The sequence below is a fragment of the Sus scrofa genome, chromosome 9 (assembly GCF_054392235.1).
Source record: "Sus scrofa isolate SSC_HxYL_T2T_F1_AM1 chromosome 9, Sscrofa_HxYL_maternal_Yorkshire_Landrace_v2.0, whole genome shotgun sequence".
Taxonomy (NCBI): Eukaryota; Metazoa; Chordata; class Mammalia; order Artiodactyla; family Suidae; genus Sus; species Sus scrofa.
The window spans coordinates 46531465-46556518 of NC_139391.1; the positions used below are offsets into that span (position 1 = coordinate 46531465).

Genomic DNA, 25054 nt, shown 5'->3' on the forward strand with positions numbered 1-25054 from the left:
GGGACTTCCACACTTCCCCAGAGGACAAGACTCTCCTCCCGTTAACCATTACCCGACTGCTTCCAAGGCAGCGTCTTGGAGGAGGCGGGACATGGGGGGGGGTAGGTGGGAGGATCAGCTGGTTTCGATGGACCTTGTCCCTGCACTGAGCACTGGCTCGCTGATCCAACCATGGAGGCAGCTGCAGGTAGGAGGCTGGGAGAAACCCTCTGGAGGGGACTTTCAGGCAGAGGGCAGATTGGAAGGCTTTGGGACAAGGACACCCTTGGTTGAGGGCTTGGGGCCCTGAGGAAAAGAGACCAGAGGTTAGGGGAGGAGAGGTGATTGGGTAAATGTGTCTTCCTGGTCCACGCCCTGTACGGATATGCTCAGATTTCTGCCCCAAGGACCGGGCTGGGGAGGGGAAAGAAGGGGAAGGGAGGACCCTTTTGGAGCAGAACAGAGGGGGCAAGTCCTGAATTTGGGGTTCACCTAAGTCCTTTGAGTTGACCATGGAAGAGAGGTCTCGGGGGGCAGAATGTGCCTCTCCTCCTCTCATCCCTTCTTTGCCCTGCAGATCTTCAGGAGACAGTGTCCTTGGCCCTGTAAGTGCCCTGCTATGAGGGGCTGGATCAAGGCGAGGAGGGAATTGGAGGTGGGGAAGCTCTTCAGCTGTCACTGGCCTGGCAGGGCGAGCCCGGGACCCAAGTCCAGATGCCAGCTTTCTCCTACCCTTGCCTCCCTGCAGGAAGTTTGAGTTTAACCCAAAGCTGGGCATTGATAATCCTGTCCTCTCCCTGGCTGAAGACCTCGATCCTTCTGGTAACCTCCCCCCACCCCAACCCCAGGGCAAGCATTTTTTCCCTCCCAAAGTCATCAGGGCTCCAAACAGTGTCCCATCTCCTTGGGAGTCACTCGGTCTCCCACTGATAACAGGCCTGGTGAGGAGTAATTGTGAGGAGGTGGAAGGGGACCAGGAGTTTCCCTCTGTCCCCGCCACTCTGCTGGGGGGTGTTCAGCCCCACTGCCCGATACCTCACTGAGCAGAAGCCCACCCAGTGTCCAATCACAGGGGCAGGCTCTGCCAGGCACAAAGTGACTTGTACTTGGGCTATGTCCCCTCTCCTCCCCCTCTTACACTGCCCGCCTCCCCTTCCAGATCCCTGGAGTCTGGACCGGCCTCGCTTCTGTCTGCTGAGCAAAGAGGAGGGCAAGAGTTTTGGTTTCCACCTGCAGCAGGAGCGGGGCAGGACAGGGCATGTGGTGTGCAGGGTGGAGCCAGGCACCTCTGCCCAGCACCAGGGTCTTCGGGAAGGAGACCGGATCCTGGGGGTGAACAACCACGTTGTGGAACATGAAGACCATTTGGTGGTGAGGTTGGGTTGGGACCCCCCTCAGGCAGATGGAAGCCAGGTGGTCACCTCCCTGGGTATATGGGGGGTCAGGAGCCAAGCCTCGGACTCCCCCACTCCCCAGGATGTGGGGGTGCCCAGGTCAGACCTGTTGGGTGAAGGCCTCCAGAGAGCTGGTTCCCACAGTGAAGTGTAGCTTCCAGGAAGCGGGAGCTGGCAAGAGGGGCCAGCCCCAGCCCGCCGCCCTGCCCACCGCCCTGCCCACCGCCCTGCCCGCTGCCCTGCCCACCATTCAGGTGATACGCCGCATCCGGGCCAGCGGGCCTCGGGTGTTGCTGACAGTTTTGGCGAAGCATGTGCATGATGTGGCCCGAGCTCAGCGGGGGAATGGTGCCCATCTCTGTCCTACTCTCGGCCCGGGGGTCCGGCCTCGACTGTGCCACATAGTGAAAGACGAGGGTGGCTTTGGCTTCAGTGTCACGCAAGGTGAGCTTAGAGCTTGGGAGAGGTCAGGAGGGGGATCCTGGCCCTGCTCTGGGCAGGCAGCGGGCAGAAACTTTCTGTCTGTGCTTCAGGACGTTGGGGTCCTTTCTGGTTGGTGCTGAGCACTGGAGGAGCAGCTGAGCGGGCAGGGGTGCCCCCTGGGGCCCGACTGCTAGAAGTGAATGGGGTCAGTGTGGAGAAGTTGACACACAACCAGCTCAGCAAGAAGGTACAGCTGTCTGTTTCCCATTCTTCTTCACATTCCGCGCTGGGCCTGGGCCCCGCCTTAGGACACAGACTCCTCTCCCACACGCCTACTCTCCTGACCAGATCTTATGCCTCTGTCACCATCCCTCCCTTCATTCAGTGCCAGTCCCTCCCCCCACCCCCCTAGTGCCTCATTCCTGGGCCTGGGAAGAGGAGCTGTGAGGAGGTGCCTGCCTCTGCCCTTCCCACCCAGGTTGGTGCTGATGCCCTGCTGGGTCCTCACAGCTTTGGCAGAGTGGCAAGCAGGTGACCCTGCTGGTGGCAGGGCCAGAGGTGGAGGAACAGTGTCGCCAGCTGGGAATGCCCCTGGCTGCACCCCTGGCAGAGGGCTGGGCACTGCCCAACAGACCCCGATGCTTGCATCTAGAGAAGGGGCCCCAGGGCTTCGGGTTCGTGCTCCGGGAGGAGAAGGGCCTGGACGGTCGCCTAGGTGAGTGGGAGCCCTGGGGGTGGAGAGGGAAGGTGGGCCTTGTGGTGGGCAGGTAAGGGGTGTCTCTGGCTGAACCCCAGCCTGGGGCCTCCTCCTCCTGGGTATCCCCTGGGTGAGTCCCCGGCCGTGCACGCAGTGGCCTGGGCCAGCTCTGGGCTCAGTGGGGCAGGAGCAGTGAGGATGTCTGTGTCCCAGGTCAGTTCCTGTGGGAGGTGGACCCAGGACTGCCAGCAGAGAAGGCTGGGATGCAGGCTGGGGACCGGTTGGTGGCTGTGGCTGGGGAGAGCGTGGAGGGGCTGGGCCACGAGGAGACAGTGTCCAAGATCCGTGCGCAGGGCTCCTCCGTCTCGCTCATTGTCATCGACCCCCAGGCTGACCGCTTCTTCAGAATGGTGCGAGCTGAGGGGCGGGGCTAGGATGGAGGGAAGAGTGGAACAGGGCTCCGGTGCCAGGAGAAGCAACAGTTCTGTCCTATCTATCTGACTCTTTCCAGGTTCGCTTGTCCCCGCTCCTTTTCTTGGAGAGCACAGAGACGCCTGACTCTCCCCAGGACATCTGCTCAGCCTCTCTGGTTGAGACCGGGGCCCCACCAGTTGAAGACACAACAGTGTCCCCTGTCCCACGTGGATTCCGCCACTGCTTCCTGTATCCTGGGCCTGGTGGTGGCTATGGCTTCAGACTCAGCTGTGTGGCCAGTGGGCCGCCTCATCTCTTCATCTCCCAGGTGACTGATGCCCCAGGGACTCCTTGGATCTTTTTTTTGGAGGTGGGGGGGTGCACCTGTGGGCATATGAAAGTTCCCAGGCTGGGGGTCAAATTGAAGCTGCAGCCAAGGCCCTATGCCACAGCCACAGCAATGCCACTGGATCCTTAACCCACTGAGCAAGGCCAGGGATCGAACCCACAACCTCACAGAGACAACATAGAGTCCTTAACCCACTGAGCCACAGCAGGAACTCCTACCTTGGATCCTTTCAATCATTTGCTTCCTGATGAGCCTTCCTCTGCTTCCCTCCCAGAGCCTTAGAGCCCCCAGCAAGCTTTCCCGCGCTGTTCCATGTTCTGTATTCCCCCTCTACCCCATCAGGTGACCTCGGGAGGCTCAGCTGCCCGGGCAGGGCTGCAAATGGGAGATGTGATTCTAGAGGTGAACGGGCATCCCGTGGATGGAGAGAATGACCTGGAAAGGCTTCAGCAGCTGGCCGAGGCGGAGCCACCTATATGCCTGAAGCTGGCGGCCAGGTCTCAGCATGACTTGGAAGCCTGGACTCCCCCAGGATCTGGAGAGGTGAGGAAGAAGAAACAGATGGATTGTGAGCAGCCAGAGAAGGACACAGGGGAACCAGAGAGGAGGGCAGAGCAGGGGGCTGCAGGGTGAAGCAGTATCAGGCACACAGGTTGGGACTCTAGGCCATGGTAGGTGGGGACAGAAGGACCCAGCGAAGAAGCCCCAGTCCTGGGCATTCCAGTGCTGGTAGGGGCAGGGGAAAGGAACTCTTCTGGTCCCTGAATGACCTTTCTCCTTCTTTCTCTGCTTAGGACTGGGCTCTAGCCTCAGATTTGCTCTAGCGCCCCCGGGCCTGGTGCAGGTCTGTCCAAGCTTCCCTGTCTTCACTCTCCAGCCTGGGTGGTGGGAGCTGAGATGCTCTTTAAGCCAGAAGCTGCAGCTCTAGGACTCTGCATACCTCTAAGCACAGGGATTGCCCAGGGTCTCCCTCCCTTCCCAGGGCGCCCCCCTCCCAGAAAAGGGTGTGGTCAGAGGTCTCAGGTGGGCCCTGAGGGAGCCTCCCCTTTGATTCCAAAGGAAGTCATGTGGAAGCCTTGGGAGCTGTGCCCCAAGGATGAAGTTCTGCTTGAGACGAGTGGCGTGATTTTGTGACTTAGAACAAGAAACAGGCTTGGTCTTCATGCCCTTTTCTTGTGCAGAGCTCATAGAACCGTGGATTTCTTAAGTAATCAGAAGGATAAAGGTGTCTTCTCTTATTCAAAATAAGCTCTTTTGAATAATAAAAACCACACCTAGTTTTTATTAATGAGGTGACTTCTGGAAAGCACCTAAGGATGGGGGCAGGGGACCCAATCATGGGATTAGAGGAGTGGAACTTTCAGCACCACCCTTCCTCCCACCCTCAGCCTCCTGGGAGGGGAGAGTGGCTTGAGGTTGAATTAATCACCAATGATCAGTGGATGAATGGATCATGCCTATGTAATGAAGCCTCCATAAGCAACCCTAAAGGACAGGTTCAGGGTTGCTGAACATGTGGAGGTGCTGGGAGGGTGGCGCACCTGGGGTGGGCGTGGATCTTCTATGCTCGTACCTGGCCCTGTGTATCTCTTGCATCTGGCTGTTCCTGAGCTGTGTTCTTTATATTAAACTCATAATCTAGTAAGTAAACTGTTTCCCTGAATTCAATCACTCTCTGGCAAATGACTGAACCCAAGGAGGGGGTTGCAGGAACCTCTGATTGATAGCCTGTTGGTCAGAAGCAACAGGTGATGACAACCTGGACTTGAGATTGGCATTTGAGGTCAGGGACAGTCTTATGGGACTGAGCCCTCAACTTGTGGGATCTGATGATATCTCCAGGTATATGGCGGCCGAATTAAGTTAAAGTATAACACAAAAGTTAAATCGTGCCTACAGAGAATTACTTGGTGTGAGGAACCTCCCCACCCTCGACACACACACATTTGACCAGAAAGCAGAACCGAGAGTGTTGTAGTAAAATAGAGGAGAGACACAGAGTTTTCCCTTTTCCAGTGGGCTGTGGGGCTGCCTAGGAATGAAGCCACCTGGAACTCACCTTAGGCCTGACTCCGGGACTGCTGGGTGTATTGTCAGAACTTGGAGACTGGCCGTACCTTCCCTCTGTGGGCACCTTAGGATTGTGGGGGCTGCTGCCTGGCCACTGTTGATCTGTTCTAGAAATGGTCTTTCCCCACACATCTGGCTGCCTTTGTTTTGTTGGTGTTGGTGGGGATAGGGGGACCAAAAGCGGCCCAGCCTCAAGGAGTGGGAACCAGTTTCTCCAAGAGGAGTTGAAACCTTGTCAAATTTCTCTCCCCTTATTCAGTCTTCAGGGTCATGGGTCATCCCAGAACAGAGAGGTTCCCATGAGAGGCACTCAGCTCTGCCCAAAAGCCACCAGTCTACAGTTCTGTTGAATTCTACATCAAGAGAGCTTTATTATTCAGTCTCAGCGACTGGAGGCTCACATTCTCAAAGATCCAGGGGGTTGAGTCCAAACTCGCGGAGCTGCTCCTTGTGCCTGGCATGGAGTCTCAGCACAGCCCCATCCCACTGAAGCTGGATGGCTCTCAGTTTGGCCAAAAGCTGGTCCAGGCTGCCCTGCAGACACCAAGCTTCAGATCTCAGGAAAGGAGAGGGCTGGGTGAGGAGTGCTTCCAGGCTGGCTGCTAAGCTTTCCCAGCCAGTGTTTTCTTAAAGCTCTGATTCTTAGAGAGTAGGCATGGTTGTATTTCCTTCAGACAGAGCAGAGGTCCCTGTGGAGGGGCTTCTTTTCCGTCCCCCTGCTCTGTCATTGTCACACTGGCTGGAATTTGTGGGGACAGGGGAGTGCTGGGTACTGGGATGGCTAGCCTTCTGAGGGTAGGGCTTACATGTAAGATTTCTTCATACTTGGCCTCCATGTCTGCCACGTGCGCCCGAAGCTGAGCCAGAGTTCGGTCCCGCTCTGCAAGGGCCTGCTCGGCTTCTTCTTGAGCAGCTTCAGCTTCCCTCTGGCACATCTCTGGGGAAGGGGGTGGAAAGAGGAAAGAGGACAAGATGGTGACACTCTACCCTTGAACGGAGTCTCCAAAGTTACTCAAAGAGCAAAACTTGAGTGGGATCATTCCAGACTCCCCCAGGGTCATCAACTTGCCCAAAGTCCTGATAAAGAGCTGAAATACACCTTTACGTTATCACAGAGAGAATAAGGAGCTTGGGACAGGAGACCTGGATCCTGAATCTGGTTGTCACTTACTACCTGTTTAACATCTGACATGTCTCTCTCTGAGCCTCAGTTTCTTCATCTTTATAGAGAGAAGGACACATACTTCAGAGGCTGCTCTGAGAGTTAAATGTGACAATGCCTGGGAAAGCACTTAGTATGGAAGAGGTGCTTAATGAATATTGATTGCATGTATTTCCTTAGTTATTTAGTCTTTTTAGGGCTTTTAGGGCTGCTCCCGCGGCATATGGAGGTTCCCAGGTCAGGGGTCCAATCAGAGCTACAGCTGCCAACCTACACCACAGCCACAGCACAGCGGGATCTGAGCCACGGCTTCGATCTACACCACAGCTCACGGCAACGCTGGATCCTTAGCCCACTGAGCGAGGCCAGGGATCAAATCAGATGCTAGTCAGATTCATTTCTGCTGAGCCATGATGGGAACTCCTATTGATTGCATTTAAATTTGAGATAAGGCAAAGACCAGGAGAGGGTCTGCATGGCAAATAAGCAACTCCAGGATATCTCTAGCTAAACAAAAGCTATCTGGGGATAAGAAAACCTTGAGGTCAAAATCGTGGGAAATCTGTGCAGTAGCCTACAATCTACAACCTTTCAACTCCATCCTGTTACCAAGAGGGAAGAGAGCAAAAGCTCCCTGTTTTTTATTTTTCCTTATTTAGAACCCTTATTCATTCATCAGCAAATAGTTATTTAGGATCTCTCATACTCTAGACCTTGAAGATATGGAAATAAGTAAGTCAAAGTTTTATTTCAGCTTGGTTTCCCTCTTAGTTGGCTGTAAAAGTCAGCCAACTAAGAGGGAATGTTTTGCTTGTGAGAGATACGGCAGTGGTGGGGAGTAAGACCTGGATTTGGAGAGGCCATTGAGGGGGGAAAAGCGCTGAGAGCCTTATGCCTTTTTTTTTTTTTGTCTTTTTGCCATTTCACTGCACCATGACGGGAACTCTGCCTTATGTCTTCTTTACTTACAGCTTAAGGGCTTTTTTTTTTTCCTGCCTTCTGAACCCTCTGCTGCAATCCTCAGTGGTGGGAGAGTCAGTGGGGAAAGCAATATGAGCAATTGCAGGGAGTTCCCATCATGGCGCAGTGAAGACGAATCCGACTAGGAACCATGAGGTTGCGGGTTCGATCCCCAGCCTCACTCAGTGGGTTAAGGATCCAGCGTTGCCGTGAGCTGTGGTGTAGATTGAAGCCGTGGCTCGGATCCCGCTGTGCTGTGGCTGTGGTGTAGGCTGGCAGCTGTAGCTCTGATTGGACCCCTGACCTGGGAACCTCCATATGCCTTAAGTGTGGCCTTAAAAAACAAAACAAAACAAAACAAAACTAAAAAAAAAGAGAGTGAGAGAAGGTGATCTTCTAGAGAAGGACCATCCTAAGCCCACACCTTCAGGCTGGACCTCATCACTGACCCTCTGCGAGAAAGGACTTTGAAGGTGGGGAAGCCTACCTAACTGCTCCCGAAGGCGCCTCACTTCTTCCTCCAGCTGCCTGCTGCGGGTCTCCACCTCCTCCTGCAGGGCCCGGCGCTGACGGCTCATCTCTGTGGTGGGGCAGTGGGTGGCCAGGGACAGTGGGTGGGGAAAGAGCGGTGGAGAATGGACAGGAAGGTGTGGGTGGGGAGGGCTCTGCTTAGTCCGGTGGGACAGCTGCATAAAGGCCTTTTGGTTCTTGTTGTGGGGGGTCTGAGAAACTGGGGAAAGAGCTAGGAAACAAGAGCCCCTTCCCCTGTGCCAGTTCAGGATGGGGAATCTAGCCCTTCTCCCCACACACTTCCAGGGGATGAATGAGGTTAAGGCTATGGCTGCATTTTGTAACCCACACAGCTTTGAGCGCATGGCCTTCAGTGTCCCTGCCGAGGATCTCAGAGGCCTTCCTTAGGTTCCTTCAGGATTCTGGTGTGGGCTGGGAAGGCGGAGCTAGGCATGGCAGATGGAAGTCCTCCTTCCTGGCACCCTCTGGCCCTCTTTGTCCTCTTCCAGGTCTCCCACCCACCTGCTTGACCAACTGCACACCTGCATATATGGCCTTCCCTTCACTTCGGGCCCCCTCCAGTTCTGCCTCCAGTTCTTGCAACCTCTGCTTCAGCTGGTCTTCAGAAGCCTTGGCTCGGCGGGCCTCATCCCTCCGCAGAGCTGTGAACAGTCCCAGAGCAGTCCTCAGGATGGGCTGGGGACCCCACTGAATCAGCCTCCATGGTCTTAATGGATTCTTCCCACCTCTGGAAACCTGGCAGCAGGCTTCCAGCCTCTCATTTTCATTCTGTTTTTTTTTTTTTTTTTTTTTTTCCCTTAGAATCCCACAGGCTTTTAGTTACTGAGAAGCAAAAACGTCCTTTGTGTTTTTGCTATTAAAAAAAAAAAAATAGTGGGGAGTTCCCGTTGTGGCACAGCGGAAACAAATCTGACCAGTAACCATGAGGTTGTGGGTTCGATCCCTGGCCTCGCTCAGTGAATTAAGGATCTGGCATTTCCCTGAGCTGTGGTGTAGACTGCAGATGTGGCTCAGATCCCGAGTTGCTATGGTTGTGTCATAGGCTGGCAGTTGCAGTTCTGATTTGACCTCTAGCCTGGGAACTTCCATATATCATGGGTTTGGCCCTAAAGAGCCCAAAAACAAAAAACAAAAAAAGCCCTGCCTTTGTCAACCCTTACTGCCCACCCTTTCCTTACAATTCCAACTCTTGACAAACTTTTCCCGCTAGAGGGAGGTTAGAGGTCAGCTCTGCCCTCCACCATAGCTCCAAACGGTCGAACTCCCAGGGATACAGAAATGCCCATTGTTCCACCTCTACTGCTCCCAGAATTTCCACCCTTCTTACCCAAGTTGTCTCGGAGCAACTCCTTTTCTAGCAGTGCCAGCCTGTGCATGGATTCAGCCTCCACATCTGCCCTGGCAAGATGACAGAACTTCAGCTTAACAGGAGCTCAGCCTCCTTACTCCCTTTCCATCCTCACCTCACACTTGGGACTTTCTTTTTGCCAGAGATCTGAGGACTGCTCAGTAAGAGATCTCTGGAGTTCCTGTCATGGCTCAGTGGAACTGAACCCAATTAGTATCCATGAGGACGTGGGTTACGTCTCTGGACCCACCTAGTGGGTTAAGGATCTGACTTTGCTGAGAGCTGTGGTGTAGGTTGCAGATGCAGCTCAGATCTGTGTTGCTGTGACTGTGTATAGACCAGCAGCTGTAGCTCCAATTAAACCCCTAGCATGTAAACTTCCATATGCCCCAGGTGCACCACCCCCACCCCCAAAAGGGATCTCTGATGGCAGAATCTCATGAGTTCAGTGCCCAGCACATAGTAGGTTCTCAAAAGATGTGTAATGAACATACAAGGAAGGCAGAGAGCCAGAAGCAGCTCAGGGGAGGCATGAGTGCTGATTTCCCCACATTCACAGCTTCATGGAACCGAAATGTGAGGCTATGCAGGGGAAGGTCAAGGCAGCTCTGTCTTGTCCTGCAGAGGCTGAATTCTCTCTGAGGGACCTCTGCTTGGTCTCTGAGACAGAACATGGAGAAGCAGGGGGCACCCATCTCCACACAATCTGACTCACCAGCACCTGCATTCTTTTTCTTCTTTTGTGCTCCAGCTTTTGTCCCTTTTTCTTTGGTCTTACGTGGCATCTCCTTGCTGTCCTGGGGGAAGGAAGGAACTTACATTTAGGTCTGGACATGAAGTTGCTCTCCTGACCCCCCCGACTGAACCAGGAGTCCCAGAGGCAACTCCAAATCTGTCTTTTATACTTTACAGAATCTTTTGTTCTTGGTCTCCTCGGAAATTTAGACGAAGCTAGGGCCAGTGGTAAGGATGGAGCTGTTTCCCTTTACCATTCAGGCTCTTAGTACAGAAATCATTCCGCTCAATTATCTTTCAGAGAAAATAAATCTTATTACCTGGTCCCTTCCCTCTTCTCACCATCCTTACCCTGCCTCTTCCTTCCTGCAAGATCCTCTCTTGCCTCTGTTGTGTCTCCCTGTGGTGCAACCACTCATGAGGAGAGGCAGAGGGAAGGCCCAACCAGCTAGGAGCCTGAGAAGGAGACTGGGTACTGGGAGCCAATCCAGAGTGGCAAATTTCCTTCAAGGGCGGGGCTGAGAACCAGAGGGTTGGGTTTCTGGAGGCTACATGTTGTCCAGGCAACTGGGAAACATGAGGTTCATAGGAAGGTGGAATGGGATATATACAAAGCTTAAAATACCAAGGTCTCAAAGGGTCAATTCTCTTCTTTCCCCCAAATCCTAAGTGTAGTTTGAAGAGAAAGGGCTTTGGAGCTGACTAGCTATAATTCACTTCCATGTAGCACTGCCTGCAATTTGAAGACTCACAAATTACAGATTTACACGTCTGAAATGGCACTTCCCTGCCGATTCAGAGGAAAAGGACTGATGGTAGCCATTTTGGTCAACTTACACCCCAGGTGTAATCAACTAAATGATATTTTTAGGCTTAAAACTGAAGATCCCCTTCAGCAAGTCATTCTGTGGTATATGAGGGAAAAACAAGCAGGAGAAGGTGGTCCAGAGAGTTTCCCATTTCAGAGAAATGAGACGCAGAGAAGAGGCAAATTCAGGACCTCAGGATGCTGACACAGAGATGCTGGTGGAGAAGGAAGGGCACTGATTAGAGGCAATTGCTGTGAGTTCTTATCCCTTCTCCGGATACGTAAACTTGGGCAAGTCTTTTGATCTTGCTTGGCTTCAGTTTCCTAGTCTTTAAATCCTTGATTTGGGGAGTTCCCGTCGTGGGTCAGTGGTGATGAACCTGGCTAGGATCCATGAGGATGCTGGTTCAATCCCTGACCCCGCTCAGTGAGTTAAGGATCCGGCATTGCCGTGAGCTGTGGTATAGGTCACAGACACGGCTCAGATCCAGCGTTGGTGTGGCTGTGGTGTAGGCCAGCATCTGCAGGTCTGCTTTAACCCCTAGCCTGGGAACTTCCATATGCCAGGCGTGCGGCCCTAAAAAGCCAAAACATAAACCAAAACCCCAATAAAAATTTTTTTGATTTTATAAATCTTGAAAGGCTTGGGTTTTCACCAGGTATTTATAGGGCTATCTTTTTTCACGGTGACTTAATATACAGACTCTCTTCCCCTATTCCCTCATGTGGTTGATTTTCACACAGGTGCCGAGAAAATAGCTTGCTTGGCTCTGCGGTATTAAGTTGATTGGGGCTCCCTCTAGTGGACTTATTTGACCTTCTCCGGAGTCTCCTACATTTTTCTATTTAAATCAGTTAGTAAGCAATGTGGGGGTGCCTCCCCCACTTAGGGATAGTTCCTAGCCTCTTCCGGGAGTCATGAGTAGTTGGAAAAATCAGTCTGGGGAAGGGAGAATGGTGGGGGCTTTGCCCTTGTCAGGCAGCCCTCCCTTCACCCCACCCTCCTCCAGCCCTTGCTGCTGGGAGCTTTGTCATCCATCTGCCCCCTGGATCTCTGTTTACCACACTGGCTAGAATGAAAACAACAGAAATTTTAGGCCTTTCCCCCTTGTGGATTAAGGGAACTATAGACTCTTCTTCCTTCTTTCTTCTGTTTTTTCTTTTTAAGGGCCGCACTCTCGGCTTATGGAGGTTCCCAGGCTAGGGGTCGAATCAGAGCCATAGCAGCAGCCTATTCCGTAGCCACAGCAATACGAGATCCAAGTCGCATCTGCAACCTACACCACAGCTGGCTGCAATGCTGGATCCTTGACCTACTTAGTGATGCCAAGGATTGAACCCACAGCCTCATGGATACTAGTTGAGTTTCAAAGCCCCAAGCCATATTGGGAATACCCAGACTCTTTCTTTAGATATTTCTCCCTATTTCTGTCCCCCTCAACATTTTTGGCCAAATGCCTGTTGTCAGGAACCGATCTGAAGAAATAGCCATGAGGTTTGGGGGAAAGAAAAGTCCTTCTAGGGATCAGGTAGATTTAGGCAGAAGCTGATGCATGTTTATTTGTCTCCTCATGGCTGCAGGGTACTTCTCAGACTCTGTGGAGATTTTACAGAGTAAAGGAAAGAACTGGTCTTGTTCTTCTAGATGTGAATAGTTCCTGTACTTATTTGCAGATAACCTGCACATTTCCTAAATCTGGAAACAAGTTTTCTTCTAATTTCAAAGCATGTTTTCCATTTATCCCCACCCCCACCCCCAAGATCCCTCTCTCCCTGCCTAGGAATGCAGTAGAGATTGCTGTCCTGGTCCTTCTCATACGGAAGCCTATTTGGGGAATTTTCCAAGGGATAATTAGTGTCTCGGTATGCTGATGCACAGTGATATATTGAGGATAGAGATTACAGAATACAAACAACATCTCATGCCGCAGAAGAGCATTTACTTTTCAAATATGTTCAGTCAACCGACTTTCAGGTGCAGAATGAGGATGTGGTTTGGGGTGAAGATGAAATGGAATAAGAAGAGTGCTACATGTCACATGATGTGATACAAACTGAGCCAGCTCTAGAATAATCCAGGAATGAGAATGGCACTGTGAGCAACAATTCAATCTCTAGGACATTTTGAAAACAAGCCAAGTGAAAATTGTGAGAAAAAAGTCAATCTTTCCTTTTTTTCACCTATAAACCTCAGTTTAGAGGTAAAAATAGGAAAGATCATTTCAGCAGAACCCTGTCTTCCTTTGAAGAGGATCCTATCCAGGAGTTTTAAGGAGATACACAGGAGAGATTCTACTGCATTCCAATGTGAGAGATAAGTCATTGCATATGACTTATGGATAAGTCCATTGTGTATGGAAAGAAATATGGCTTACTGCAGCAGAAGCAAAGGACAAATTATATATTACATATTATTATAACTCTATTCTATACAAACCATACTGAACATAATATAAATGGTAAGACTTAAACTAAGCCAGAGATGTGGATGTGACCTGCAAGCTCATACACAGCTCCAAAGATTAATTTCTTGCCTATACTCCATTAAATCTAGGATTTGACTATGAGGGGAAAAAGTACCCTTGTGTATCTGCACTGTGCCAGCTACTGTGGAAGACCAGAGCCAATAAGATAGTATAGCATGGGAGTTCCCATTGTGGTGCAGGGGAAACAAATCCGACTAGCAACCATGAGGTTGCAAGTTTGATCCCTGGCCTCTCTTAGAGGGTTAAGGATCCAGTGTTGACGTGAACTGTGGTGTAGGTGGCAGCTGCAGCTTGGATCCTGTGTTGCTGTGGCTGTGGTGTAGGCCAGTAGCTGTAGCTCCCATTAGACCCCTGGTGTGGGAACCTCCATATGTCAGGGGTGCAGCCCTGAAAAGCAAAAAAAAAAAAAAAAAAAAAAAAAAAGGATAGTATAGCATAAATTAATGTGGTAGGTGAGAAATAAATGGTTCTGGAAAGTTTGAGGGAAGGATTATTTCTATCTAGAGTGTCTGGTAAGGAGGACAATATTTGAGTTGACTATGAAGAATGGCTTGAGGAGTTCCGTCGTGGCACAGTGGGAACAAATCCAACTAGGAACCATGAGGTTGCAGGGTTGATCCCTGGCCTCACTCAGTGGGTTAAGGATCATGCCAAGAGCTGTTGTGTAGGTGGCAGGCGAGGCTGGGATCTGATGTTGCTGTGGCTGTGGTGTAGGCCAGCAGCTGTAGTTCTGATTGGACCCCTAGCCTGGGAACCTCCATTTGCCAAGGTGTGGCCCTAAAAAGCAAAATAAATAAATAAATAAAATTGAAAAAAGAATGGCTTGAACTTTAGTAGCACACACTTTAGGCAGAGGGCATCTGAGTAATGGTAATGAGAAGAGAAGGAATTCTGGTATTTTGTAACTTGATGAGCATAGGATACAGATATTGGAACAGTATAAAACTACTGTAAGGCTGTTTGGTGTTAGATCATGACCGTTAACTTCAGGAGGTAACAGGGATGTTTAAAGTGCTTTTTTGTGTGTGACGGTGTCAGAGCTAGACTTTAAGAACACTGGCTTGGTAGCAGAATGGATTGGCGGTGGCAGGGAAATCAGTGAGGAAAGTGTTTCAATAGACCAAGGAAGAGAGAAGGAGGATTGACAAGTAAGGGTGGAGGCACTAGGGATGCAAAATCTTGACAATTATCTAAGAGCTTTGCCTAGATTTTTTTCTTTAGACATTTTAACTCTTTCTAGGTAGGAACTGATTAATGGAAATTCTACTGATAGGGAATGACTCCACTGATAGATGAAGGCCATTGAATTGCAAACCAAGGATGTCTGGCTGAAGAGTGCTCAAGTGCGGAGATATTTTTTCCCCTCTTACAGGATCATTTGATAAGCTTAATCCCCTAATCAGTCAAGAGCTTTGTGGAAGAACCAGGCATGGAATCTAAGGAGGAACTGAGTACTTATTGACACACTGGGGCCTGCAAGCTCCCAAAGCTGAGGTTCAGAATTAGCAAATTAGGGCAGGGCACTTCCTTCTTTAGGAGGGAAGTTCTTTTTTTTTTTTTTTTTTCAAAGCTCTTCCAACAGAACTTTTAGATTAGAAACTGACGTGACTGGAAACCGCCTTTCTGTTTCATGGGAGCAGTGAGTATTCCTCAGGCCTGGGCTTGAAGGTCACAGTTTCCATGCTGGGGGCCTGATGTTAGAGATGCCCACCTGCAGAGCAATGCGCTGAGCAGGGTAACTTAAGAAAATATTCAATTCCCAGAAAAGGAACTAGTATTCAAAGGGAAAAAAAAGGGAGAACTATTTTGTTTTCAGAAGGTCAAAGGGCCTGGAAGAAAAGCTTGCGGCCTGAGTGTCTCAAGATTTTCTGGGGTCTAAACAGGATGCAACAATCTGCAGCAGTCACATTCCTGTGCTTGGTCCCGACTTAACAAGTTTAGAACACTAACTTCCCTTTTTCACCCACAATGTGAAGAAACAAATAACTTTAAGTTCAATTTCCTCATCTGTCAGGTGTGGAGGAAAGGCTAGACGACGAGATTCTTTCAAGAGCTACCTGTCTTAATTTAAAGGCTCCAATAACCCTCTCCAAGAGCAACGACCAACCACCCATAAGGAATATGGAGGGCTTGACTGCTACCCAGTGCGCAGACTCCATGTTAGACCCCGCCCCGTCCTTTCCCCGCTCCTCCAGCAGGGGGCACTGGCGTGAAGGTTCTGCCTGGGCCCGCCCCCCCGGGGCAGGGACTCCGGAGGCGGCGCGGAAACTTGGCCGCCGCTTTCCGGGAGCCGTGGCTTGGGAGGAGGTCGCTCCCCTCTCCAGAGGCGGCCTCCGACTTACCTGAGCTCCGCGCGCTCCTCCCGCCCCCGGGCTCGCGCTCTCTGAAGGGGCGCGCCCGCGCGGACTCGCGCTCCGGGCTCCGCCCCCTCCCCCTCCCCTCGGCCGCCCCTCCCTCGGCCCGGACAGCCGGCGGCGGTGGCGGCGGCGGCCGGGAGAGGCCCCTCCTTCACGCCCTCCTTCTTTCCCTCACTCGCAGCAGAGCGGAGCCGGCGGACGCGGCTGGGCCCCTCACCCTCCCCGGGCCATGGCCGGCAATGTGAAAAAGAGCTCTGGGGCCGGGGGCGGCGGCGGCTCCGGAGGATCGGGCTCGGGCGGCCTGATCGGGCTCATGAAGGACGCCTTCCAGCCGCACCACCACCACCACCACCTCAGCCCCCACCCGCCAGGGACCGTGGACAAGAAGATGGTGGAGAAGTGCTGGAAGCTCATGGACAAGGTGAAAGGCCTGCCTAGGACCCGCGGGAGCAGGGGTGGGTGTGGGCGGAGGGGCCGAGGGAGGGGAAGGAAGGGACAGAGGAAGCTGGGGGAGGGGACGGGTCGTGCGAGGCTGGGAGGCGAGGAACTGGGGTGACGGGGCCGAGGGGTGGGGGCGTAGGGGTGGGGAGGAGGACCGGAGGATGGGGGTCGACGGTGGGGGAAGGGCTGCGGTTGGGATTGGGGAACGTTGAGATGGTGTGTTTGGGGTTGCAAGACAAAGATGGGGTGGGGGCTGGGGCGAAGGTTAACTGGGGAGCCACCGGGGCGGAAGTATAATGGGGGGTGCAGAGTTTGGGGCTCTGTGCAGAGAGTAAGGATGTGGGTCACGGAATTGGCCCCGGGAGATAGGAGGGAGGCGGGTGAGGAAGAGCTCTTGATTTACCGGCTAAGAACTATTAGCTGGATGAGCTCTAAGGAATTACTTTTACGGGCTCCGATTGAGAGACCTGGGGTCCTGACAACTCCGCAGGCAAACCGCGCTCTGGGTGAACATTTCGGTTTTTTTCTCGTTAAGATGTAACTCCGAGATAAAAGAAATGGGGGATGTTTAAATGGGCCGAGGGAGGAACTTTCCTCCCCATATAGCGCTGGCTCAAGTTTTTATCCCCCAAAACATTGGATGGGATCCATTGCTGGTGCTGAGAAATGCACTGATTAAACCACAAGTTCTGGTTATAACTATTATCTTCGGAGAGATGTATTGCCTGAGCGGGTTAAGCAGCAGATTCTGACTCTTTCAGAACTTCCTCCTTACACACCCAGCTTTTCAGTGGGTTCTACCTTTTTGGGTAACAGGACCTGACACCTTAGTACAGAATCTGATTTTAAGCTTGTCTGATGCGCCGTCTTGATTACCTTTTTTCGGTAGTGTGGAAAATAACTCCACTTTAATTTTGGCGTTTGGGAGAATTTTACTTCTTCATAGCTGTGTCTGTGTAATGACATATAGTAGTCTCAAGTATTTAAACAGTCTTTTTGTTCCAGAGAATTCAATATTGCCTTGCTGTTTTTCACACTTAGTAATAACTTATTTTTAAAAAATTCATACTGCAGATGAAAAGTGATTAGAGGTATCTGATATATATTGTAAGAATGGTTTTATTTCCTCCAGAGTAAAATTGGTTTTCTTTGGTTCCACTCTGGGCCTAGGTCTCCCTTCTGAAAAGTTCTTAATGGATTATTTTGGACTTGGAACAGCTAATAAAAGTGATTATGAAGCACTTGGCAAATATAAATGTGGTATATAAATGCTTAATAAGTCCTGTGTGTGAATTAGCGCTCCTGTAGTGCATACCAGTGGTTTCAGGAGCTACTTTTTCAGGGTTAGTTTTTCTCCTGTAAAGCAATTGGTATTGTAATTAATACATTTTGTTATCCAATTTGTAATACAAATAATAGTATTTGTATGTTGATTATGTTGGTGTTGTAATGCTAATTTTATTATTAGAAATTGTAACAAAACCAATACAGAAAGTTAGGCATGTAAAGTAAATCTTAAGTGCATAGATACCTTTTATTTTTATTTTTATTTTTTCTCATCTGTTGTCTTTTGAGGGCTGCACCCTCGGCATATGGAGGTTCCCAGGCTAGGGGTCTAATCAGAGCTGTAGCCACTGGCCTACACCACAGCCACAGCAACACAGGATCCAAGCCTCATCTTTGACCTATACCACAGCTCATGGTGACGCCAGATCCTTTACACACTGATTGAGGCCAGGGATTGAACCCGAAACCTCATGGTTCCTAGTTGGATTCGTTTCCTCTGCGCCATGACAGGAACTCCAAATGCATTGATACCTTTATTATTATTATTTTTTTTCCGTCTTTTTGCCTTTGCTGGGGCCGCTCCCACGGCACATGGAGGTTCTCAGGCTAGGGGTCGAATTGGAGCCATAGCCGCCTGCCTACGCCAGAGCCACAGCAACGCAGGATCCGAGCTGCGCCTGCAACCTACACCACAGCTCAGGGCAACACCAGATCCTTAACCCACTGAGCAAGGCCAGGGATCGAACCCGCAACCTCATGGTTCCCAGTCGGATTCGTTAACCACTGAGCCATGACGCGAACTCAGAAATGCATTGATACCTTTTAAAAAATGTATTGAATCTATTCAAAATCTGAAGTTTGTAGGTTTCCATTTTAGGGGTTTAGAGTTAAAAAAGTTTCTCCTGGAATAGAAAAAATTGGCATTTCTAATTAGTTCTCATTCAAGACACATGTTATCAGCATTCATCGTATCAAAATTGTATTGGCTATAGACCTCTCCTTAAAAATAAAATTTTCATCAGAGTTCCTGTCAGAGATGAACTGGACTAGTATCTGTGACAACTTGGGTTCCATCCCTGGTCTTACTCAGTGGGTGGGGGATCTAGTTGCCGTGAGCTGTAGTGTAGGTGGCAGACTTGGCTTGGACCTCGTGTTGCGGTGGCCGGCTGCTGCAGCTTGGATTTGACCCCTAGCTTGGGGACTTCCATGTGCCATGGGTGTGGCCCTAAAAAAGACAATAACAAAAAATGTATCAAACTTTAGAGCCTCTGTAAGGTAGTCCAAATAAGATTACCCCTTAAGTCTTACTCCTTCATCTCTTTAAAGAGTGTGTGTTGATGTATTATTTCTTCTGCAGAATATTTAACTATTTGGGAAGAATAAATACCACTCAGTTTTGTTTTTTTTTTCTTCATTTTTTTTATTACTCAAATGAATTTATCACATCTGTAGTTGTATAATGATCATAACAATCTGATTTCACATGATTTCCCTCCCACAGCCCAAGCACATCCCCCGACCCCCCAAACTGTCTCCTCCAGAGACCATAAGTTTTTCAGTGTCTGTGAGTCAGCATCTGTTCTGTAAAGAAGTTCCGTCTGTCCTTTTTTCAGATTCCACATGTCAGTGAAAGCATTTGATGTTGGTGTCTCATTGTATGGCTCACTTCACTTAGCATGATAGTTTCTAGGTCCGTCCGTGTTGCTAAAAATGCTGGTATTTCGTTCTTTTTAATGGCTGAGTAATACTCCATTGTGCATGTGTACCACATATTCTGGATCCACTCCTCTGTCGATGGACATTTAGGTTGTTTCCCTGTCTTGGCTATTGTAAATAGTGCTGCAGTGAACATTGGAGTACATGTACCACTCAGTTTTGAGTCAAATGCTTTTTGGGTTTTGATAGATAGTTTTAAGAAAATTATACTTCTAGCTTTTCCATTCTACCATAGGAAGAGGGATGTTTAATTCTTGTGTTACTTGTCCTGGAAGGTGATTTTTAATACTCTGTGCCCCATATCCCGTATTACTAGTTGTGCTGAAGTGAAAACTTAGTGCTTCTTTCTGCTATATTAGTCCAAAGGCTCATGCTGCTTTCCAGATTTTCTGAGCACTTCTGTGAGTGTTGTTAAATTGTACCATTTCTTTCATTGATGTTTTGAGCATTAGATGTTCTCTTTTCTCACTTTATTTTTATTGTCAAAAGTTTTTGTTTGTTTGTTTGTTTTTTTTGCTTTTTAGAGCTGCACCCATGGCATATGGAAGTTCCCTGGCTAGGGGTTGAATCAAGAGGTACATCTGCTGGCCTGTGCCACAGCCACCCCAACTCAGGCTCTAAGCCTCATCTGCGACCTACACTGCAGCTCACAGCAGCGGCAAATGCTGGATCCCCTACCCACTGAGCAAGGCCAGGGGTCAAACCTGCATCCTCATGGATACTAGTCAGATTCGTTTCCGCTGTGCCATGACGGGAACTCCATTATTGTCTAAAAGTTTTAAATGTATCACCAGCCCTTCTCAACTTGATGCTGTATAACCTAAATGGTAAAGAATTTAATGTCAAAGCCACAGATGTTCTATATATTTATTGGATTTAGCTCTAAGTCACCATCTCATACCTGTTTTAACCTTGTTGTTGAAGCTAGGTGAATATTAGTTCAGCCTGTTATTAGTTTATTGATTTAGCACTGGGAATGGTCTCTTCTTCTCTTCCAATATTGGATGTATACGAATGGAGAAGTCGACGTAAGTAATGGGTTCAAGTCAGCACAGGCCCGACTTACTGTTCCACTGCAGAACTTCAACTCATTGTTGGAAAAGTGCATGTGCTAGAATGTTTTTTATTAAACAGAAGATGTGATCAGGCTCTATAGTTTTTTTTTTTTTTTGCCACCCTGGTATATTGTGATTAATATTTGTGAAGATACTTGAATGTGAACAAAAGGACTAGTAAGTAAAGAGACAGCTGGGCAGGGAAGTGGAGAGAGCAATCATATAAATTGCTGTAAATATAAATGTAGAATTATCAAGGTATTTAATTTAGTGAGAGACTCAAAATTCCATCATGAAGTAGAGTGGGAGTTGGCAAAGTTTTTTTTGGTCATGGGACAGATAGTAAATACTTTAGGCATTTCTTAGTCCCGTGTTCTTTATTGTTGTTTTTACAACACTTTAAATATGTAAAAGCTATTCTTATCTTGCAGGTGTTCAGAAAAGGCTGCAGGCTGTAGTTTGTCCACTTCTGAAGTAGAGCATCAAGCTGGCAGTATTTAGGTCCATACTATGTTTTTATTTTAAATTAGCTTACATTATTATTTTAAATGTCAATTTATTTAATAGGCTATACTTTATTGAAAAGATGCTTTCCTTGAAGCATGGGTTTAAAAAAGCATTTTCAAAAGATAATCTCGGAGTTCCCATCATGGTGCATCGGAAACGAATCCGACTAGGAACCATGAGGTTGCAGATTTGATCCCTGACCTTGCTCAGTGGGTTAAGGATCTGGCATTGCCATGAGCTGTGGTGTAGGTCACAGATGTGGCTTGGATCCTGCGTTGCCGTGGCTGTGGCTGTGGCCGTGGCTGTGGCTGTGACCGGCAGCTGTAGCTCTGATGAGACCCTTAGCCTGGGCACCTCCATATGCTGCAGGTGTGGCCCTAAAAAGCCAAAAAAAAAGATAATCTTTCTGCTGCTTACCTTCTCCTGCTTGCCCTAAAAAAAAAGCACTTTAAGTAACTTCCTGTAATTTGGAAATAAGGTGCACTTAATAGCATTTATAAATCAGTATACTTTTTGCTTTTTTTAGGGCTGCACCTGTGGCATATAGAGGTTCCAAGGCTAGGGATTGAATTGAAGCTGTAGCTGCCAGTCTACGCCACAGCCACAGCAACTTGAGATCCAAGCCGTATCCGTGAGCTACACCACAGCTCACAGCAATGCCGGATCCTTAACCCACTGAGCAAGGCCAAGGATCAAACCGAGTCCTCATGGATACTAGTCTGGTTGGTTAACCACTGAGCCCGATGGGAACTACTGAATCAGTATATTTCTTTGGACTATTTCTTCTCTCCCTTCTCACTTTTCTTTGTATGTTTGCATGCTTGCTAAATCTCGAGCATAGTGTTAGGTGTAAATTCTTACATTCCAGAAGATTACATTATAGTGATAAGTTCAAGGATCCAAGCCACAGATGCAACCCAAGGCACAGGTACAGCAACACTGGATCTCTTAACCCATGGTGCCAGGCCAGGGATTGAACTGCCATCCAGTGTTTCAGAGAGGCTGCCAATCCTATTGTGCCACAGCGGGAACTCCCCAAGAAATATCTAATTTTATTTATTTATTTATTTATCTTTCTTTTTTATGGCTGTACCTGAAGCATATAGAGGTTCCCAGGCTAGGGGTCAAATAGGAGCTGTAGCTGCCAGCCTACACCGCAGCCACAGCATCGCCAGATCGGGCCTCGTCTGCGACCTACACCACAGCTCATGGCGACTCCGGATCCTTAACCCACTGAATGAGGCCAGGGATCAAACCCATGTCCTCATGGATGCTAGTCAGATTTGTTTCTGCTGAGCCATGACGGGAACTCCAAGAAATATCTAATTTTAAATTAAGTGTTTTGTCTCTTCAAATTATGTATACTGATTACTTTGCATGGTTATTGTGGAGGCTCATACACATTATTTTCCCATTATGCTTAATTCATGTTATCTATGGTAGCATTTATAACTTTTTATTTCATCTGTCTCCCCCTCCACCAGAGCTCTTAAGGATCAAGGCTCTGTCTTAACCTCTGGTCCTGTGCCTAACACCTAGTACTTACTGAATGAAGTGCAAACATTTTAACAAAGTAAAGTGGGATCAAAACATATTCCCTCATTTAATATGTGGTTAATTAGGGGGATCATGTAGGGAATTTATTTATTGATTTTGAGTGTTGAATTAAAGTAACATTTACTAAAAGTAGTTTTACCTTTTTCGGTTATAAAACATGATTGTGGTGTTTTTCATGCCTATTAAGAATTCCTAGACAAAAAAAAGGAGTTCCCAGAGTTCCCGTCATGGCACAGCAGAAACGAATCCGACTAGGAACCATGAGGTTGTGAGTTCCATCCCTGGCTTTGTTCAGTGGGTTAAGGATTTGGCGTTGCCGTGAGCTGTGGTGTAGGTCGTAGACGTGGCTCCGATCCCTAGTTGCTATGGCTCTGGCATAGGCTTGTAGCTACAGTTCCAATTTGACCCCTAGCCTGGGAACCTCCATATGCCATGGGTTTGACCCTAAAAAGGCAAAAGATGGGGGAAAAAAAAAAAAAAGGAGTTCCCATCATGGCTCAGTAGTTTACAAAGCCAACTAATATCCTCGAGGACCAGGTTCCATCCCTGGCCTCGTTCATCAGGCTAAGGATCAGGCATTGCCATGAGCTGTGGTGTAGGTTGAATGCAGCTTGGATCTCGAGTTGCTGTGGCTGTGGCGTAGGCCAGTGGCTGCAGCTCTGATTCGATCCTTAGCCTGTGAACTTCGGTATGCCTCGGATGCTGCCCTCAAAAGACCCCCCCCCCAAAAAAAAGACTTCCTCCAAAGGATGTAAAATTCTCCATAATTCCTTATGAAATGTGAGCTCACTGAGCATTTCATGTGATTCATGATAGAAATTTCGAAGGGAATGTAGAATAAACTGGAGTTAGGCCAGGGAAGAAGGTAATCTGCTCTGTTCATTTTGTGGCCTTGGTTGAAGTTTTTGGTGACCCTGGTATAGTTGCAAATGTTTTTAAATGTTGTTCATCAGCTGAATACATATAATGAAGCTGATAAACCATGGGCACATTAATCCCTGAGTCTTCATTTTCAGTGGAGTTCATGTGTATTCAAATATGTGAGAAGGCTTATACTATGAATATCGTTCCCCTAGTGATTAAACTAGAGGAGTAAAAGAAAAATTGACTAAGTATTAGTTTGAAAACTAAGCCTAAATTTCAATCACATTTTCCAATGAAGTTGTTAATTCTCATCTACAGTAGGTTTGTTGGAAGAGGGGGATTATAACAAGCAAGTCATTGTGAAATGTTTTCATGATTAGCACATTTTGTGCTGGAAGGAAATAGGTGGGAGTAGTCAACCAGGAGCACTGGAAGCCAGCCTCAGCTCTGTCCCCACAATGTTCCTTCCTGCAGTGGCAGGGGAGGAGGGGAAAGGGTGCAATGATGGCACTGGTGGTACACACCCATTGGGGATAGAATGTCACTACCATAGAAGCTCCTAAATTAGCATTGACTCTGGGTCTCTCCCCTGTGCAACTTTTAGGACGGATGGTGAATCTTACTTAGTAGAGTCCAAGGCCTTGGGCACCTTCTTACAGCCACCATTGACCTTCCCTCTCATGGGATCAGCTGTGAGGAAATCTTAAAATGAGACCAACTCACTGCTACCTAAGTGAGGGAGATGGAATCCTAATTCCTGCCTCCTTCTTAGGCATACTTTGAATAGCAGTACATAGGTGTAGCCCTCTTTGTGAAAAACCAATTTATGAATCATATATACAGAACAAAATATAAGTGTCTCCTTTTACTTTCCTACCCCCAAATGACAACCTCCTCCAGAGGTGACCACTGTCCACTGTTGGGGGTCCATCCTTCCAGTCCCTTTTTCTAAGTGGCTCTGAGAAATTTGGATGGATAGCATTGCCTTTGAAAGGTTTATACACTTGAGCAAGTTGTTGCCTTTTTAGCATTTACTAAGTCTGATAACCAAGTTCTAATAACTTCTTATATTGTAGAGCAGTTTACAATTTCACATCTGCTGGGAGTTCCCGTCGTGGCGCAGTGGTTAACGAATCCGACTAGGAACCATGAGCTGGCAGGTTCGATCCCTGCCCTTGCTCAGTGGGTTAAGGATCCGGCGTTGCCGTGAGCTGTGGTGTAGGTCGCAGACGCGGCTCGGATCCCGTGTTGCTGTGGCTCTGGCGTAGGTCGGCAGCTACAGCTCCGATTTGACCCCTAGCCTGGGAACCTCCATATGCCGAGGGAGTGGCCCAAGAAATGGCAAAAAAGAAAAAAAAAAACAAAAACCCAATTTCACATCTGCTGATACAGCAAAAATTTCAAAATAATATCCATGAGAATGAAATAGATGCAGAGAGATTAACCTAAGCCACCTAGCGAATACTTTTTGTTTTTGTTTTTTTTTGTTTTTTTGCCATTTCTCGGGCCGCTCTCGCGGCATGTGGAGGTTCCCAGGCTAGGGGTCGAATCGGAGCTGTAACCACAGGCCTATGCCAGAGCCACAGCAATGCAGGATCTGAGCCACGTCTGCAGCCTACACCACAGCTCACGGCAACGCCGGATCGTTATACTTTTGGTTTTGTATGTGGATCTAGAACTGGTGTTTAGACTCTGTTAAGTGATTCTTATAAGCCATTGCTTCTCAAACTTTATCATTAATTCAGATCATCTGGGGATCTTGTTAAAATGTAAAGTCTGAGTAGGTCAAGTGTGGAACCAGAGAGTCTGCATTGCTGACAGGGATCACACTGCAGCCATGGCCAGATCTGGATCATTTAACCCACTGCACTGGACCGGGGATTGAACTCACACCTTTGCACTGACCTGAGTTGC

General features: G+C 48.8%; 3 protein-coding genes and 1 long non-coding RNA gene across 23 annotated transcripts in view; 2 read left to right on the top strand and 2 right to left on the bottom strand.

Moving 5' to 3' along the window:
• Nucleotides 1–97: 97 nt before the first annotated feature.
• Nucleotides 98–4906, top strand: NHERF4 (NHERF family PDZ scaffold protein 4). 7 transcript variants are annotated; one of them, XM_003129933.5, is made up of 11 exons: nt 98–187; nt 557–584; nt 728–801; nt 1139–1350; nt 1628–1817; nt 1907–2043; nt 2307–2511; nt 2707–2903; nt 3005–3235; nt 3599–3799; nt 4051–4906. In XM_003129933.5, exons 1-11 carry the CDS (start codon nt 172–174, stop codon nt 4078–4080), a joined length of 1521 nt encoding a protein of 506 aa, XP_003129981.1. In that variant the 5' UTR covers nt 98–171; the 3' UTR covers nt 4081–4906. The 7 variants fall into 7 exon arrangements, 6 of the variants coding, with proteins under 6 accessions (XP_003129981.1, XP_005667485.1, XP_084832478.1 ...); XM_084976352.1 differs by having other exon boundaries at nt 145–187; nt 557–634; XR_014815425.1 differs by lacking the exon at nt 2707–2903 and having other exon boundaries at nt 116–187.
• A 761-nt stretch (nt 4907–5667) lies between these two features.
• Nucleotides 5668–15764, bottom strand: DRC12 (dynein regulatory complex subunit 12 homolog). Of its 13 annotated transcripts, none has more exons than XM_084974356.1 (7): nt 15699–15761; nt 10043–10124; nt 9307–9372; nt 8501–8620; nt 7936–8028; nt 6133–6263; nt 5668–5860 (listed from the first exon to the last, which is right to left on the bottom strand). In XM_084974356.1, the coding sequence occupies exons 2-7, from the start codon at nt 10110–10112 to the stop codon at nt 5732–5734; spliced, it is 609 nt and encodes a 202-aa protein (XP_084830482.1). In that variant the 5' UTR covers nt 10113–10124; nt 15699–15761; the 3' UTR covers nt 5668–5731. The 13 variants fall into 13 exon arrangements, with proteins under 13 accessions (XP_084830482.1, XP_084830484.1, XP_084830481.1 ...); XM_084974358.1 differs by having other exon boundaries at nt 9307–9377; nt 15699–15741; XM_084974355.1 differs by lacking the exon at nt 15699–15761 and adding an exon at nt 10414–10456 and having other exon boundaries at nt 6152–6263.
• Nucleotides 15765–15822: 58 nt separating this feature from the next.
• The window catches only part of CBL (Cbl proto-oncogene), an 89010-nt gene continuing 79778 nt past the window's right edge, over nt 15823–25054 (top strand). For both annotated transcript variants that reach the window (XM_003129932.5, XM_021062969.2), the window contains exon 1: nt 15823–16134. In XM_003129932.5, coding sequence (XP_003129980.1) covers nt 15943–16134 — 192 coding nt within the window. In that variant the 5' untranslated portion in view covers nt 15823–15942. The remainder of the gene's footprint in view (nt 16135–25054) is intronic.
• Nucleotides 18040–22756, bottom strand: LOC146399884 (uncharacterized). Its single transcript, XR_014815429.1, has 2 exons — nt 21396–22756; nt 18040–20915 (listed from the first exon to the last, which is right to left on the bottom strand). It is a non-coding gene; the product is annotated as an uncharacterized LOC146399884 (long non-coding RNA).

Coding starts and splice junctions, on each gene's coding strand:
- NHERF4 (XM_005667428.4), top strand. Junction 2,044..2,306: donor ACAACCAGCTCAGCAAGAAG/GTACAGCTGTCT, acceptor GGGTCCTCACAG/CTTTGGCAGAGTGGCAAGCA. Junction 3,236..3,598: donor CTCATCTCTTCATCTCCCAG/GTGACTGATGCC, acceptor CTACCCCATCAG/GTGACCTCGGGAGGCTCAGC.
- DRC12 (XM_084974356.1), bottom strand. CDS start 10,112: ATGCCACGTAAGACCAAAGAAAAAGGGACAAAAGCTGGAGCACAAAAG. Junction 8,621..9,306: donor GTTGCTCCGAGACAACTTGG/GTAAGAAGGGTG, acceptor GACTGTTCACAG/CTCTGCGGAGGGATGAGGCC. Junction 5,861..6,132: donor AGTATGAAGAAATCTTACAT/GTAAGCCCTACC, acceptor TGGTGTCTGCAG/GGCAGCCTGGACCAGCTTTT.